Source organism: Podarcis cretensis, assembly GCF_951804945.1.
Source record: "Podarcis cretensis genome assembly, chromosome: 10".
Lineage (NCBI taxonomy): Eukaryota > Metazoa > Chordata > Lepidosauria > Squamata > Lacertidae > Podarcis > Podarcis cretensis.
The window spans coordinates 34,800,533-34,815,182 of NC_137179.1; the positions used below are offsets into that span (position 1 = coordinate 34,800,533).

General features: G+C 40.6%; 1 protein-coding gene across 2 annotated transcripts in view; it reads right to left on the minus strand.

Moving 5' to 3' along the window:
• Nucleotides 1-14,650, minus strand: part of UTP20 (UTP20 small subunit processome component) — a 59,015-nt gene that overhangs the window by 16,738 nt on the left and 27,627 nt on the right. For both annotated transcript variants that reach the window (XM_079991870.1, XM_079991869.1), the window contains exons 27-39: nucleotides 14,403-14,611; nucleotides 12,399-12,542; nucleotides 11,159-11,238; nucleotides 10,232-10,458; nucleotides 7,769-7,913; nucleotides 6,622-6,709; nucleotides 5,530-5,673; nucleotides 4,892-4,942; nucleotides 4,649-4,801; nucleotides 3,629-3,784; nucleotides 2,288-2,428; nucleotides 1,669-1,806; nucleotides 547-686 (exon numbers count right to left, since the gene is read on the minus strand). In XM_079991870.1, the coding sequence (XP_079847996.1) occupies nucleotides 547-686; nucleotides 1,669-1,806; nucleotides 2,288-2,428; nucleotides 3,629-3,784; nucleotides 4,649-4,801; nucleotides 4,892-4,942; nucleotides 5,530-5,673; nucleotides 6,622-6,709; nucleotides 7,769-7,913; nucleotides 10,232-10,458; nucleotides 11,159-11,238; nucleotides 12,399-12,542; nucleotides 14,403-14,611 (1,816 nt within the window). The remainder of the gene's footprint in view (nucleotides 1-546; nucleotides 687-1,668; nucleotides 1,807-2,287; nucleotides 2,429-3,628; nucleotides 3,785-4,648; nucleotides 4,802-4,891; nucleotides 4,943-5,529; nucleotides 5,674-6,621; nucleotides 6,710-7,768; nucleotides 7,914-10,231; nucleotides 10,459-11,158; nucleotides 11,239-12,398; nucleotides 12,543-14,402; nucleotides 14,612-14,650) is intronic.

Here is a 14,650-nt window from a genome sequence, read left to right on the forward strand (position 1 = left end):
TAAATGATGCTAAAATCCAAAAAAAAACTCTTCTATTTGTAAAAGGACTGGACTAAAAGAACTGCTCAAGTGAATGGGGGCACTGGGCTTGAGTTTCTTGAACAGTTGCTCCCTAGGCTGCATGGTAAATCTTTAAAACAGAGGGTAAACTCAAAAAGCAAAGTGCAGTATAGCACTGGGGGAGGAGTGGAATCTAGCGTTCAAAGAACGCAAGCAAAAATCACTTTGGACAAGAGCATTCCTAAAGTAGTTCTTTGATATCTGGCCAAAGTGAATTAAAAGCGCTTGGAACATAAAGCTCTCTTTTCACGCAGACAGAGGCTCAATGCTCCCATTAACATAGTCATCAGCTCGGATAAAACAACAGCTCTACAACAGTCCACAGAGATACTATCCTTGTGTGTCAGTTTCCTTATTAATGTTATCAGTATGTAGTGACTGGCATTGCAAACCCCTGCAAGGTTGCTCAGAAGCAAGTCCCACTATGCTGTTTGGTAAGTGCACACAAGATTACAGGATAAACCTTAAAACCAACATTTACAGTACCTGACGCCCAGTTTTTGATTGATCTGTCCAGTCTGCAAGACGTGTATGAAATGTTTCAAGTGATAGAGGTACGCTGACCAAGAAAGATGTCTGCAAACAGCTCCTACCATTTCAACCGAAGCAGTTACCATATTTTCATACTGAGGAATAGAAAACAATCCTTAGGGTCTTCCCAATTTCAAGCAGCACAAAAGCTTTGCCTAGACTAACGAAACCCATGCAGGCTAGAAGAAGCTTCCTTCCACATCCCCAACACTCCCTTAAAATCATGGCTAAAGTGGCATTGTTGAACCAAGAAGAAAACCTATCCCAACATTTTCACATCAAAATACCCAAAAGAAGCAACATGCTTGGCAATATTCAGAGACTTATCTGAAGCTTTCCCCCTCATTATTAAATTCAGAAGTTGTGAGGTGTGTGGTGTAGTGTAGTGGTTAGAGCAGTGATAGCCATTGTGGTGTCCTTCAAATGTTGAGACTTCAACTCCCATCAGCCCTAGCCAGCATGACCAATGGTCAGGTTGATGGAAGTTGTAGTACAGCAACATCTTGAGGTACCAATTATCTGTCCCTGGTAGCGTTTGACCAAAAGTAGAGAGCTTTTGGTTCGGGTCCTCACTCAGCCATAAAGCTCACCAGGTGCCCTTGAGGAAGTCACATTCTTTTCAGCCTAAGCTACTTCACAGGGTTGCTGTATGAATGCAATTCTTCCAAATCAGGAGAAGGGGTACAGAGAAATATGTAGGCCTCCCTCACTGAACTATTTGGAGGAACTGCAGGATATGTATAAATAAATAAATAAATAAATAAATACATGTGCATGTATAAATAACTAAATTATGAAGATATCAGACAAAGAAGAATTCTGCAAAGTTTAGTTCCCAGAAATTGATATGCACTGTTCCTTCTTTAAAAGAGCAGCTCGAAATAAGAGCCTTAACAAACATTTCAAATAAGTACTGTGCAGGGGAGGTACTTCATTTTTTAAAAATCTCAACCCAAATCCCAACACTCTTTACTTTCTCCTCATGAAAAGGGAAATCACCCTGTTGCACTTACAGAAATATGCCACTAAGGGCTATGAAATAAAAGTAGTTCCCACCATTGTATGCTAAAAGTTTACCTTAAGCATTTTCTCATCAAAGATAGTAGTAGTTGCGTAAGGCATAATGTAATTCTGAAGAGATTTGGAACAGAGTGTGATTTTGCCTTCAGCTAGTTGCTTAGCCAATTTCTTCAAGGCGCGTGCCCTTCTGTGGATCTAAGAGAGATACAAAAGTTTTCACTGAGTGAGGGCCCATATTTAATTCAGTAGACCTAGGAGGTTTGGGTGTCATAATCTATCAAAAGTTTCACCAGCTCTTAACAGCCAGGAGGGGGAGAAAAGACACCTTTTTGGGTGAGCATCTTACTACAACACACTTCTGTCTATTTCTCAAACTGAGACACTGAATAAGAGAAAACACATTCTGATTAAATGCATACAATTCTAGCTGCTGCCTTTTAAATGTGACATTAACAGCAAAGCTTAGCATGTGCTACAATAGTGTAAATGACATTATAGCCGTTAAATCAAAACACACATGCAGAGAGCTATTGTTCTCACGACGATGAATGATTTGCGAATGAAAAACAAGGCAGCACTTGCAAAGATTTACATTCACAGAAGAAGATGAAGTATCTACCATCTTTTCACTATCATACAACTATTGCCCAGTGGCAAGAACAGGATTGCATTATACCTGAATATGCTTCATATTTTCAAAGAAGTCCATCTCTGGATCATGAACGTCCGTCAGCTGGACCAAGTCCTGAAACTCTGGGTGGTTTGAAAATGCTCGAATCAAGCTGGAGAGCAATGATGTGTAATCCTGCTGAATGCTCTGAAAGCAGCAAGTAACAAAATACCAAGGAAAATGTGAAAATGTGTGGCTTGATGTTTTTTTAATGCAGCCATTTGATTATTTCTTTTTTAGAAACACACTGAGCAAGGACAACCATGCAAGAACACACACAAAAACCAGAATTATGCTTTTGAAACTTTCTCCCTTTGGGACCAAACTAACATCCACACATATTAAACATTCCTAAATAGATTTTTGTTTAGATCAGGGGCTCTACATATTTACATTGGTACCTGAACTACTCCTGCTGTTATTTGAATGAACATGTCAGGGAAGTGTGGTGGTAGCACATGGCAAGACATCTCACGTGGCCCCACATCCTCTCCACACCATTGTATCAACCCTTCCCCTAGAATTTAGCTTATTTGCCATATTTTGGACTTGTCAACATGTTGGGCTGGAGTAAACACACTGAGCAAGGAAGGCAGGTAAGGTAATAGGAACAATACAGAAGCATTTTGTTTATGCTTTTTAAAATACAGTGGTACCTCAGGTTAAGTACTTAATTCGTTCCGGAGGTCTGTTCTTAACCTGAAACTGTTCTTAACCTGAAGCATCACTTTAGCTAATGGGGCCTCCTGCTGTTGCCGCACCGCCACTGCACGATTTCTGTTCTCATCCTGAAGCAAAGTTCTTAACCTGAAGCACTATTTCTGGGTTAGCGGAGTCTGTAACCTGAAGCGTATGTAACCTGAGGTACCACTGTATTTGCATCTTATCATTAGCCACATTGGGTGCTTTGTTCAATGAGAAGCCTGCCCATGGCCCTGTCTCATTTCAAAATACTAGAATAGGGCATCACTTGTACAATTCTCTTTCACAGTAACGTTTCCTCCTGAAATATAACAGCAGTCAGACAACAGTCGGCTTGATGATTATCGGCTTGTGGTGATGCGGAGGTGGGCTTTTTCACCAATGGAACGCAATCTCTGCTGAAATATGAGAGGCATCCCAACATGTGTTGAAGATGCACCTGTCCACACAGGCATTCCCTTGATCTCTTGATCTCCAGAGTTTCTTGTTTTAATTGCTGCGTCTTAATGGGGTTGTTTCATGGGAAATGGAAGTATGGAATATTTCAATCGTGTTATATAACTGGGTTTTATATTCTATAAATCACCAAGAAGCCTATTTTGGCATTAAACAGTATATAATTAAAAATAATAACCAGCTTTTTACCTCAGTCTTGTTCTTCAGCCCTTTTCTCAAAGCTTCTAGAAGAGTGTGCTGAATGATTTCCTTGTATTCATCTTCTGCATGACTGATTTCAGCAAACAGATTGATAATAGCATTCAGACAGAGGATGGCACTGTCACTTAGAGACATCTCTCCTAACTAAAGAAAGAAAAAGATTATGGCAGCTGAGATTACAAGAGATGATCCTGAAACCGTAGATTAAAAAAGACTCAGAAATGCGCGTGAATATAATCATCGATAAAACATAAACCAGCTCCCCTATAACAGCTCAGAGCAGTTGTAATGGGAGCAATAGACCTGGAAGCTTTAAATATCTGCAAGCCATATGTAGAAAGTACCATAAAATTGTTACGAAGTTCACTATGAATCAATCACATAGTCATTTTAGAGCCGGCAATGATAACCCATATGCTTACTATCTTTTAAAACACACCCAAAGTCCACACAAACAGGGATTTCCTAAGCCGTCCCCTAATACTGTCAAAAATGTATTTTCCTAAGCCCCTGGGGACCCTCAGAAAAAGCCAATTTGTGGCACTGAGGGGAGATACTAGGAAGGTGGGGAGAATCAATGAGCATCAGGCAGAGGCAATGGAACAAGCAGAGATTCTGAAAGCTGCCACCATCTTAGACGTAGGATTATTTTTGGTTCTTCCTTAACTCTCTTAGCTCTCTTGAGATACATGCTGCTGCAGGTATTTCCTCATATAGCATCCAAAAGGTAATTATAATGCTCACCTAAAATAGCTTATGGCTGTTTTGCAAACATGCATAACTTCCGCGGAGGTGCCTTTTGGGTTCAAAAGGAATATTCTAAATGTTTTTTACTAAATAATAAAGCAGGAATTTCTAATCTCATTGATGGTGTAAGGGGAAAGATATGCAGATAAGTGTATTTTTCAGTTCCCCAAATGATCAAAATATTTTTTAAAAAAATAGAGAATACATTTCCAGGAGCTCTACCATAAAGGACAGATCTTTTCCACGTGGGCATAGGCTCACCTGTATTGTATAGAAACAGTTATGCATTACTGGAATAAGGTAGTCGACATCCACTGTTTTCATCGCCTTGATATGAGAAGTGATGTCTTGAAATGCTGACAAGCGGATATCGAAATTGATATCATCAAGATGACGTGGATCAAAAGCATTCAGCTACAAAGGGCAAGAGGTTTAATAAAGATATAAAAATCAAAATGATGACAGAAAATTTCATAGAAGTAAATCAGGTGAAACATTACATACCTTAACTGTATTGGTAATGTATTTTAGATTGCTGTCCAAATCTGATAAAGTCTATAAAAAATGGAAAAATAATAAAAAGGTAAACTTAACAAACCTAGAATTATTTCACACATGTATCATCTACTGTCACATTAATAGCGCTTTTCTCTGAACATTCTCCAGTTCTACATTTTACTTTTAAAAAAATAGGACAACCAGAAGTGGCCACAGTATTCAAAATTCAGATGCTCCATTCTTTCATTCCAGCATACCACACTTTGTACTTATTTGACCAGAAACTAACCAGGTCTTCCATTATCTACTCATAATATTTTGAGTTTTAGAACTCATCACCATCCACTACATTTCCCACAGTTCCTGGAGGCTGAGGAGGCCATTTTGAAAGTCCATTGTCCAACCACTAAGAAAAAAGGAAGCAGTCAGGGGAAAGGGATTAGATAGCCTCTCAAGGGACTGCAGAGGGATTTGGGACTGGGAAGACTAATGGTCCCAATGACATCCCCAAGAGCATGGCAGGGTCACAGCTTGAAATGGCTGCTCAGAGAAATCATTATGGATCAAGTTCACATCACAACCAAAATAGTGTTGAGCAATCACTAACAAAAATGCTATAAATGTGCTACTACTGTATTCAGTACCTCAAAAACCATGCAGAGCGTCTGACGAGACAATTTGTTCTGAACAACAGAAAACAATTTTGCCAGTGGTTTGAGGAAACTTGCTGGTTTCAAACAATGCTTCAGTAGATTTTGTACTGTTTCCAGGATGTCAATCTCAGTATCCTGGAAAAAAACCAGATAAATCATGACACAATTCCTCACTTACACTGAAAAATAACATAATGCAATCCAGTTCAGAGTTGTCAAGAGAGATTTAGTTAAAAGTATATTAATCAAGAAACAACTTACCTATTTCCACTGTGCAAAATACTAGAAAAAAGAACCCTGCTCTGTAAATAGACTAATCTATAGCATAGCACAATTATCAGTAAGCCTGAACAAGACACACCAAGCCTTGTCCTTGCATGCTCCCCCTCCCCTCTCTTCCTGCCCCATAAGCAAGAGGAGCAGTTCAGAAGCTCATTTTGCTGCTTTTGCTTAATCAATGCATGTACCATGACCATGACTGCAACTTGGCTTGTTTCAATCAAACTGTTAACTACAGTTTGTTGGTTTAGATGAACCCCCCCCCCACACACACACACAAATAACGATTAAGCAAAAGTGAAGCTTTTAAACTCCTCCTAGCTACACAGAAGGAAAGGGAACTGTGCAAGCCCAAGGCTCACCCTGGTTTGTTCATTTTATACTCAACTATCTTTTACAACGGCGATGGCTAGCCTGTAGCCCTCCAGATGTTGCTATACTACAATTCCCATCATCCCTGACCACTGGTCATGCTTGCTGGGGCTGATGGGAGTTGGAGACCAACGACATCAGGAGTCCCACAGCTTCCTCATCCCAGGATTAGCCTGGCATCCTAACATGGGAAGAAGTGGTTTGCACCGAGAACATAGGTTAACTGAAATCTGAACCACTCCATTATAGTTGCTTATATATATATATATGGGAGGGAATCCCAAAGGCACAACAGAGCACATTGAATAACAGTGACCCAAACAAGTTAGCAGCAGATCATGATGACCTGCAAAATAGTTTAGAAGTTCACCAGAAAACAGCCAAACTTGAAAGAAAATGTGACTTTCCACAGGCATAAATAACAAAGCCTACCTGCACCATGTTACTCTGGTGGAGGAAAGGGAGAAGAAGACCAATCAGGATGGAGCTCTGACTCTTGTCCTTTATAAACTTGCTAATTCTATATTCAACAGAAGCAAGAGGTTAGCCTTGCACCGATATAACCACAACATCACGATTCAATTGCCTATAATGTAATCATCTGTTAATGTAAACTGCTGCTGATGTTCTGCTTTACAAAAGGGCACATGAATGCATTAATAAAATTCTGGTCCACACGTGACTTCACACAAATGAATTTGGACAACTGCAAGTCGAACAACAGGTATATACTGTATACCTGTCAGTGTATAGGTAAACTACACATATATGTATTAAGAGTTTGTGATCCCCAGCACAGAATGGATCAGAAGATTCCTGTCCAAGGTGCTGCCAATCAAAGTGGACAATACTGGGCTAGACATCCAGTCAGAACAGTCTGATCCCTTCTAAGGCATATGCTATGGTGACATGCAGGGAGGAAGCTGCATATGAGTTATATGGAGCCAAGAAACTTAGATTCAGAGCCTCCCATGCCTGAAATGCATACAATAGCTTCCAGAGTGAACTCCCAACAAAAAGCCCTGCCCCTGCCTCACCCTGAAGCTCAAGCTTCCCGACAGCCTCTTGCAGGTGGTTCTCTTGAAAACATTTTTTGCTCACAAGTCTATTCAGCTGTTTAATTTCCTATTTTAAAAGAAACCTGTCATTTTTAACGATTATTTTTATACTGCTTTATGGTATTTTACTTTGTGCACCTCCTTGTGGTTTTGTGAGTGGCGAGTACATTCGTACCTCCGCTTACATATCCCTCTGGATACGTAAACTTTGGGGTGCGAATGCGGCAAAACTGGAAGTATTTTTCCAGGTTTCGCCATGCATGCATGTACAGAAGTGCTTGACGCACCACGCGCATGCACAGAAGCACTAAACCACACCGCACACATGCGCAGAAGCGGTCCTGTGGTTGCAAATTCCTCGGGATGCGGCCGCACCTCTGGAACAGATCCCGTTCGCAACCGGAGGTACCACTGTATATAAATTTACTCCTCTCCCTCTCTCTATATATATACATATATAGTAAATATTTAAGGGACCCTATATAAATCAGTACTCTTAGCAATACCAAGGAACTATTTACTTTGAAAGGATGTTTAGTTCTTTGCTGACTTGTGCTCTGTACTTCTTCTTCTTCATCTTGTCCACACTGAACATAGTTTTGCTGAGATACTGAAGGATTGCAGGCACATGGGGGAGAATCAGCTTCACACCCGTGGTGGGAGCATCTGCAAGGGAGACAGTGAATTTATTTACCATTCAGAGACATTAAGTCTCTGCAGAAAAACTAAAGAATATCATCCAATTCCTCACAAATAGTATAACAATTGTTCTGGGGTTATTTCAATTTATATCCTTTTCTGCATATACTACCCAAAGAAGGTAACAGAAATAATAATAAAAATGCAATGAGTTGAATCCAGAGATTCTAGTGCACTAAAGTGGGCTGGTGGAAGTCCTCTTTCCTCCCTGCCCTTCCCCCCAGCAGCCCACCCAGGAGCTTCTCCCAAGGATAGAGGGATCCTGCTGATGGGATGTGGCACCAAGTGGTGTGTTTGTGTGTCCCTGAGTGGAAGCAATTTCCACAAGCTTGCACATGATGATGGAACGACATCAAAGAGACGGGCAAGCTGGCCATATCTTCATATTATATTTTATATGAAAAGGCCTCCTGACTTGGCTAACCTGATGAAATAGGAGTTTATATCAGCCAACAATAACCTATATGCCATAATAAAATGTCTGACAACTAAAAATGCAGCTTGTTAACAGATATTACTATACGGCTCCCAGAAATACTATCATTATGGCTAAACGTGGGAAAATATTGGTTTGGAAACTAGCACATTTCCTGGGAAACCGCTGAATGTAGTAGAAGTTGCTACTAAAGGGATTAATTAGGAGACAAGGGAACTTGCTATCCAGTTACAGTGGTGCCCCGCAAGACGAACGCCTCGCAAGACGGAAAACCCACTAGACGAAAGGGTTTTCCGTTTTGGAGGCGCTTCGCAAAATGAATTTCCCTATGGGCTTGCTTCGCAAGACGAAAATGTCTTGCGAGTTCCTGCGGGGTTTTTTCCCTCCCCCCCCCTTTTCCTAAGCCCTAAGCCGCTTATCAGCTGATCCACTGATAAGCCGCTTATCAGCTGATCCGCTAAAAGCCGCTAAACCGCTAATAGCGCTAATCCGCTAAGCTGTCAATGGGCTTGCTTCGCAAGACGAAAAAACCGCTATACGAAGAGCCTCACGGAACGGATTAATTTCGTCTTGCGAGGCACCACTGTACTGAACGATGCTTTAATTTAAATTATTTAGCCAACATGAAATGTATATGTTTGCTGCTCAAAAACACACTAGTCAATAATATTTGCTGGTCATTGCTCTTGAAGTGGATCTGTTATCTCAAGCAAGCTGAAAACTGACAGAGATCCTTCAAGCCAGGATATAAACAGGTGTCTGGGGAAAAAAACCAAACAAACACCTGTGCACTGTCCTTTACCACAATGTAACACTTTTAATAAAGGCCCATCTTTTATCTCAAGTTCTAGGAGTTTCTGTTGGTTCTGTTTCTCTGGGACAATATACCCTTTCCATCAGAACTCCTGTTCATTGGAAACCCAGCTCTGTGGCTGCAACACCTCAGCTGTAAAGCTCCCTTCCCTTATGTGGTTGCCTGATGGTTTTTGTATGTGAATACAGTTTTCATGTCCCCATGCTTTTCTATGGTTTTAGTGCTGTTTTCAGCTGTCCCTATGCCCTGCTCTTTTACTACTCTTTTATTATTCTATCTGAGTGCTTTAAGTGATGTTAAGTTACTTTGGTGATTTTATTACTGAAAGGTGGGATAGAAATGCTTTAAGAAAGAAACAGAGGAAAGGAACCTTTTGGGTGTGAGCTACAGAATTGCTCCACTCCTTTTCTGACAGACAGGCCTATGAACGGAATACTGCGCTGGAAGTCACAAAAACCAGCATTTAGTCTAGACTGACCTGTACAATGGCCATTGGGTGCCATTGCACCTTCTGCTCTAAGGATGAAGTGAAAGCTAAATCTGGAGATCAAATTACTAGTATAAGAGGGCTCTTCAACTGTTGACTGTTATAGGCCAAAACTACAAACTGAAATCAATTACAAGTGATACCTAGTTTTGAGGGTAGGGCAGAAAACATACCCAGTGAGAATCTGTGTGAAACAATACTGGGAACATTGGGAGGAAAAACACGAGACAAACCATGAGAGAAGTTGGTAATGCAGCTCTCAATGAAAGTCACTCTGCCCCACCAACAACCCATTTATTTATTATGAGTTTTTACAAATGAATTTCCATCTCACCCTTTAATACATGTACTTCTAAGGGAGGCAATAAAAACCAGTAAAAATGAAACTATAAGAAGTCTACAGAACATAACTACAATGTGCCGTCTAGTAGGTGCTGAGAATATTTTCTTTCACAAATTAGTTTCTATTTCTAGCACACAAGCAAAATGGAACAAGCAGTTTCGAAAATATTCACTTGCAATAGATTCGGGCGCCTAACCACCCGTACCTTCTGTCGTTTCATCAACTTCTTGGAAGACACAGTCTGTCACTGTCAAGCTGCAAATATCGTCATCGGGCTCCAAGTCAGGAGTGTTTAGAAGACTGTCAGCCACGTCCATCACAACACCAGCCGTTGCCTCACACAAGCTTTTGGCCGAAAGCAGAGCAAACACATTGGATAACACATCATATTCTGGATGTCCTGGCATTTGCTTGGCCAGCAAAGGGAAATACCTGAGGGAAAGGCAACAAACAGGCAGGAAAATACTGATGTAGCAATATCTAACTCTAGCAAAATGACTAGTTACAACATTAGAATGAAGCTCCCAACAGGTAAGGCCTAAGTCAGTGATCCAGAAAAAGGATCCAGCAGACTCTCCTCATGTTCAAAAGCTGGGGAGTGGGGAGTAGAGATGCCCCTTTCACAAGTTTGAAGGAATGTTCCATAAGGTCACAGTAGGAACCAAAGCAGGTGAAACTCCAGAATTGTCCTTGTTATGTTTCTCTTACGTTCCTACAACTCCCAGCCTTTTTCTTCTTCTTCACTGTTCAGAGTCTCAAAAATTGTCAAAGGGAAGAGGAGGAGGACAACAGGTGGAGGTGAATATTTCAGGGCCTGAAACATTTGCAGAGAACATGCCCCTTGCCCCATTCCAAGTCAGCCCTAATGCTAACTTGAAAATGAAGATGTCAAGAGGATACCGTCATCAATTTACCAGTATATAAATTGTGTTAAATAAACAAGATGTGTGCTTATCACTGTACCTGTGTATATGGTCCCTATAAACAACCAACATAAACTTTAGATTAAAAGTGCAGCTGACTTATATATATATATATATACACATAGATACATATATACACACACACCTGAGTAGCAGTATAGTAAAGTTATACCACGATCCATTGTTTCATTAAGAAGAAAGTAATTTACCTGGGGCTTCTGCTCCATATGTGAATGATTTTGAGTAAGAGAGTAGGAGAATATTGGCTCTCAGAGGCCAACCTGAGGATCTGAGGGAACAAAACAGGAGAAAATAAAATCTGGGCAAAATATTGAGGCTGTCTTGGTAGAGATGTTTGCAAAAGAAGAAGCATTAGTATACTCACAATTTGCTTCTGAAGTAACAATTTACTGTTTGCATTTATCTTCCTTTCACCACAACACTAAGAGCTAAGCCAGGTATTTCTGCCTCCACTAACATCAAGAACAAAACTGCTAATGATGAGTGGAGCCATGAATGTTGCCGTTATGGCTTCTCTACACCCACCACAGCTAAGGCAGTCTAGCATTAAAGGGACCATCTCCAAGTACCTGAGACAGGTAGACTAGTGAAGAAAGGTTATAGTCTGAAGGAACCATCATTTTTTCCTGTTACATACTTAGAGGTGAGCCAGCACATGCTCACAGGAGACTTCTTCCTAGTTTTATCTAAAAAGAAGTATCCAATATTTGCTTTATGTTTCATTATCTTTGTGAGGCTTGACCAAAGAGTTACTGCAGTGTAGATGGGTGACAGCTTCCACGACCTTAAGAATGTTGTGGCATGAGAGGGCTCCTGTCATGCATGGCAGATCTGTTCCCACTCTCCCTTGGACCTCAGGCAGTAGGTCTAGCTGTTGTGGCATGCACACTGCCACAGTATGGTAACAGAGAGAGAGAGACGAGTGGCGGGTGCCACTCAGTGACACAGTTTCTCTCAACAAAGATGTGGCATTGACTTAGGAACATGTATATCTCACCCAACAAAATTGAAACTTTACATTTGTCAACTATAAACATGACGTCACATTCAAGTTTTGTGGAGATGATATAGACAAAAGCCTTTAGATTCAATAAAACTCGTGCTGCTTATGAAAGGACAAACCCAGTTTACATTGTATTTGGATTAAATTTACATACTTCTGGACTGTAGCTTGAGCGGATACACTGTTTATTAATAACAATAACAATAACAATAATAATTTATACCCTGCCCACCTGGCTGGGTTTTCCCAGCCACTCTAATAAAATTAGATATTTTGTTCCTAGCATGCCCTCTGTGCTTTGACCCAAATACCACTTTCACTCCAAAACAAGTCATTTGTGCAGTTTGGAAGATGCTAGAGGACACTTGAGACATGTGCCTAAGTAATGGAAAGCAAGAAACTCTCCACCTTCACGCTGCCCTTACCTGGGGCCAAACCACCGCATGAAAAACTGCATCAATCTCTTCCACACTAAAGTTGTACGTTTTGAAGTCAGAGAAAAAGTCTGCTATAAGTTTAAGTCCAAGCCGCCTCAAATTTTTCAGTGGGTTAATTAATTTGAGTTGAATCTGCAAAACAAATCATAACAATGCTGTGAGGGTCTTTTTTCTTCTTCTTCTTAAGCAAAACATTTAAAGGGCAGCTATTCTTTACCACCTAAGATTTAAAAGACTAGTTACCGAATGTGTCCTCTGAACTGCAAGCAGTACCCATATGTCTGCATTGCCTCTGTCCGAGTTACACTAATGCTGCATGTCTCTGGAGTATTAATGTAAATTTATATAAAGAACTTTAATCCAAAGATCACAGAATGGTTTATAACGTAAGAGCACAAAAGAAATAATAGCCAAAAAAAAAAAAAAACCCAATACATTTTTAAAGTCCATAGATATATTGCACAGCAAATAAAGATATTGAGATCTGTTTGCATAGCACGAGAGCGAAAAGCAAGCATGCTGGAGATGACAAGCCCACCTAGGGCCAGCCCAAAAGCTAGGCGGTGTGAGATAGCTGCCTCAGGCAGCAGGTGCTGAAAGTGGAGACCACCATGAGTACGAATGTAAGATTCAACAGCCAGCCTGGCTAGTTTCTCTATGTGAGATCTGCATGGCAAGGAAGCATCTTAACCTCAAGTAGCAATTTGTTAGCCAACCCTGTGTCCACAAGAAAAAAAAATCTACCCCAAATGAGAACTGTAGGAAATAGTAACCCCACACCTCCATTTATAACTATACAAAGTTAACATTTAACATAGACAGTAGTATTAGTAGGCAATAAATGACTAATGTGTTTTGAAAAAGACCCAGTAGAATATAAATGAGGCTCTTAATTGGCATTTATTTCCTCACTAGATAATGAAGTGTTAAATTAAGTTTAACAAATGGCAACGCTGAAAAAAATATTTGTGAAGCCTGGAGTTACTGAATTACAGCTTTTCGTCTCAAGAGTTAGTGAATAACTTCATGTGCAAAACTAATTACCATGAACTTCAGCAACACTGCTGTCAAAATGATTGCTTTGAGCTCAGTCTGAAAGTCTGCATGTCCATGGAGTGCAATATTGTACATCAGATCTTGCACTGTGACTTTTCTGGGTGTTGCTCTTTTTGAACTTCCTGGCTACAGTAAGAGGCAATGGCGGACTTGCAAGTCACATTAAGCCAAACTATAGTCTGATGTGAAAAAGCAACATGCAGGTGCACATTACTCAAAAATTTCCATGGTAATCCTTTCCCACTCCTGCTGCCATCATGCTGTGGCTGAAATAAACCAGAGTTTGGCTTGTTGCACTGGCCAAACCCAGGCTCATGGTATGTTTCTCTCCAAACAAGCCACACGTATTAAACCCAAAATAAACCTTGGTTACAAACCACAAGCCCAGCTTCAAATGACACAAGCCAAACTCCGGCTTGTTTTGTACACAACAGGGCAGCAGCAGGAGCAGTGAAGGAGAACTGGAATTTTATACCTCTCTCCTCAATTGCATTTAAGGACAAATGAAATCCTTTCATATTCTTTTAGTTTGGAGGGAGGTAAAATACAGGATTGCCCTCTCTCTCATGAATATTTGATTTATATTTGGAACCACCGGTATGGGCAACTGGAACAGAATAGGGCGATTTATGGTTTCGTTTACGAGCAAGTGGAATTTAAATTAGCTTTACATGCAGATTATTTATTACTCATAACTAGTATTTATGTAAAGAATTAATAACAACTGATAGAATTTTAAGGCATACAATTAATTGGTTAAAATCTGCATTAATGCCAGTGGACGTCAAAGCATAAAAGACTAAGCGTGGTCAGAGAAAATTGTTCATGAGGAACTCTCCTTGGTCCTGAAATGAGCAACGTGCCTTGCTCTATCATGCCCCATGGGCTTCTCATCAGAAACAGAACAGAACGCATACACAGGAGCAAATTTCTCACCTTTTCCCGTTCCTGAAGAATGTGGGATACTGTTGTCATCATGCAAAGTAAAATCTGCAAAATCTCGGGCAGGTACTGGCTGATCAGATGCCCCATGTTTTTCAGAACTACTTCCAGGCTGTTGAAAAGGCTATGCTGCCGACCCAGAGGCAAGACTCGAGATAAATCGAGTTCTTCCCGTGCTTGGAGCACTGCAGAGAGGCAATCTCCTACCAAAAGCAAAAAGGAGAAATGGGGTGGGTGGGAGG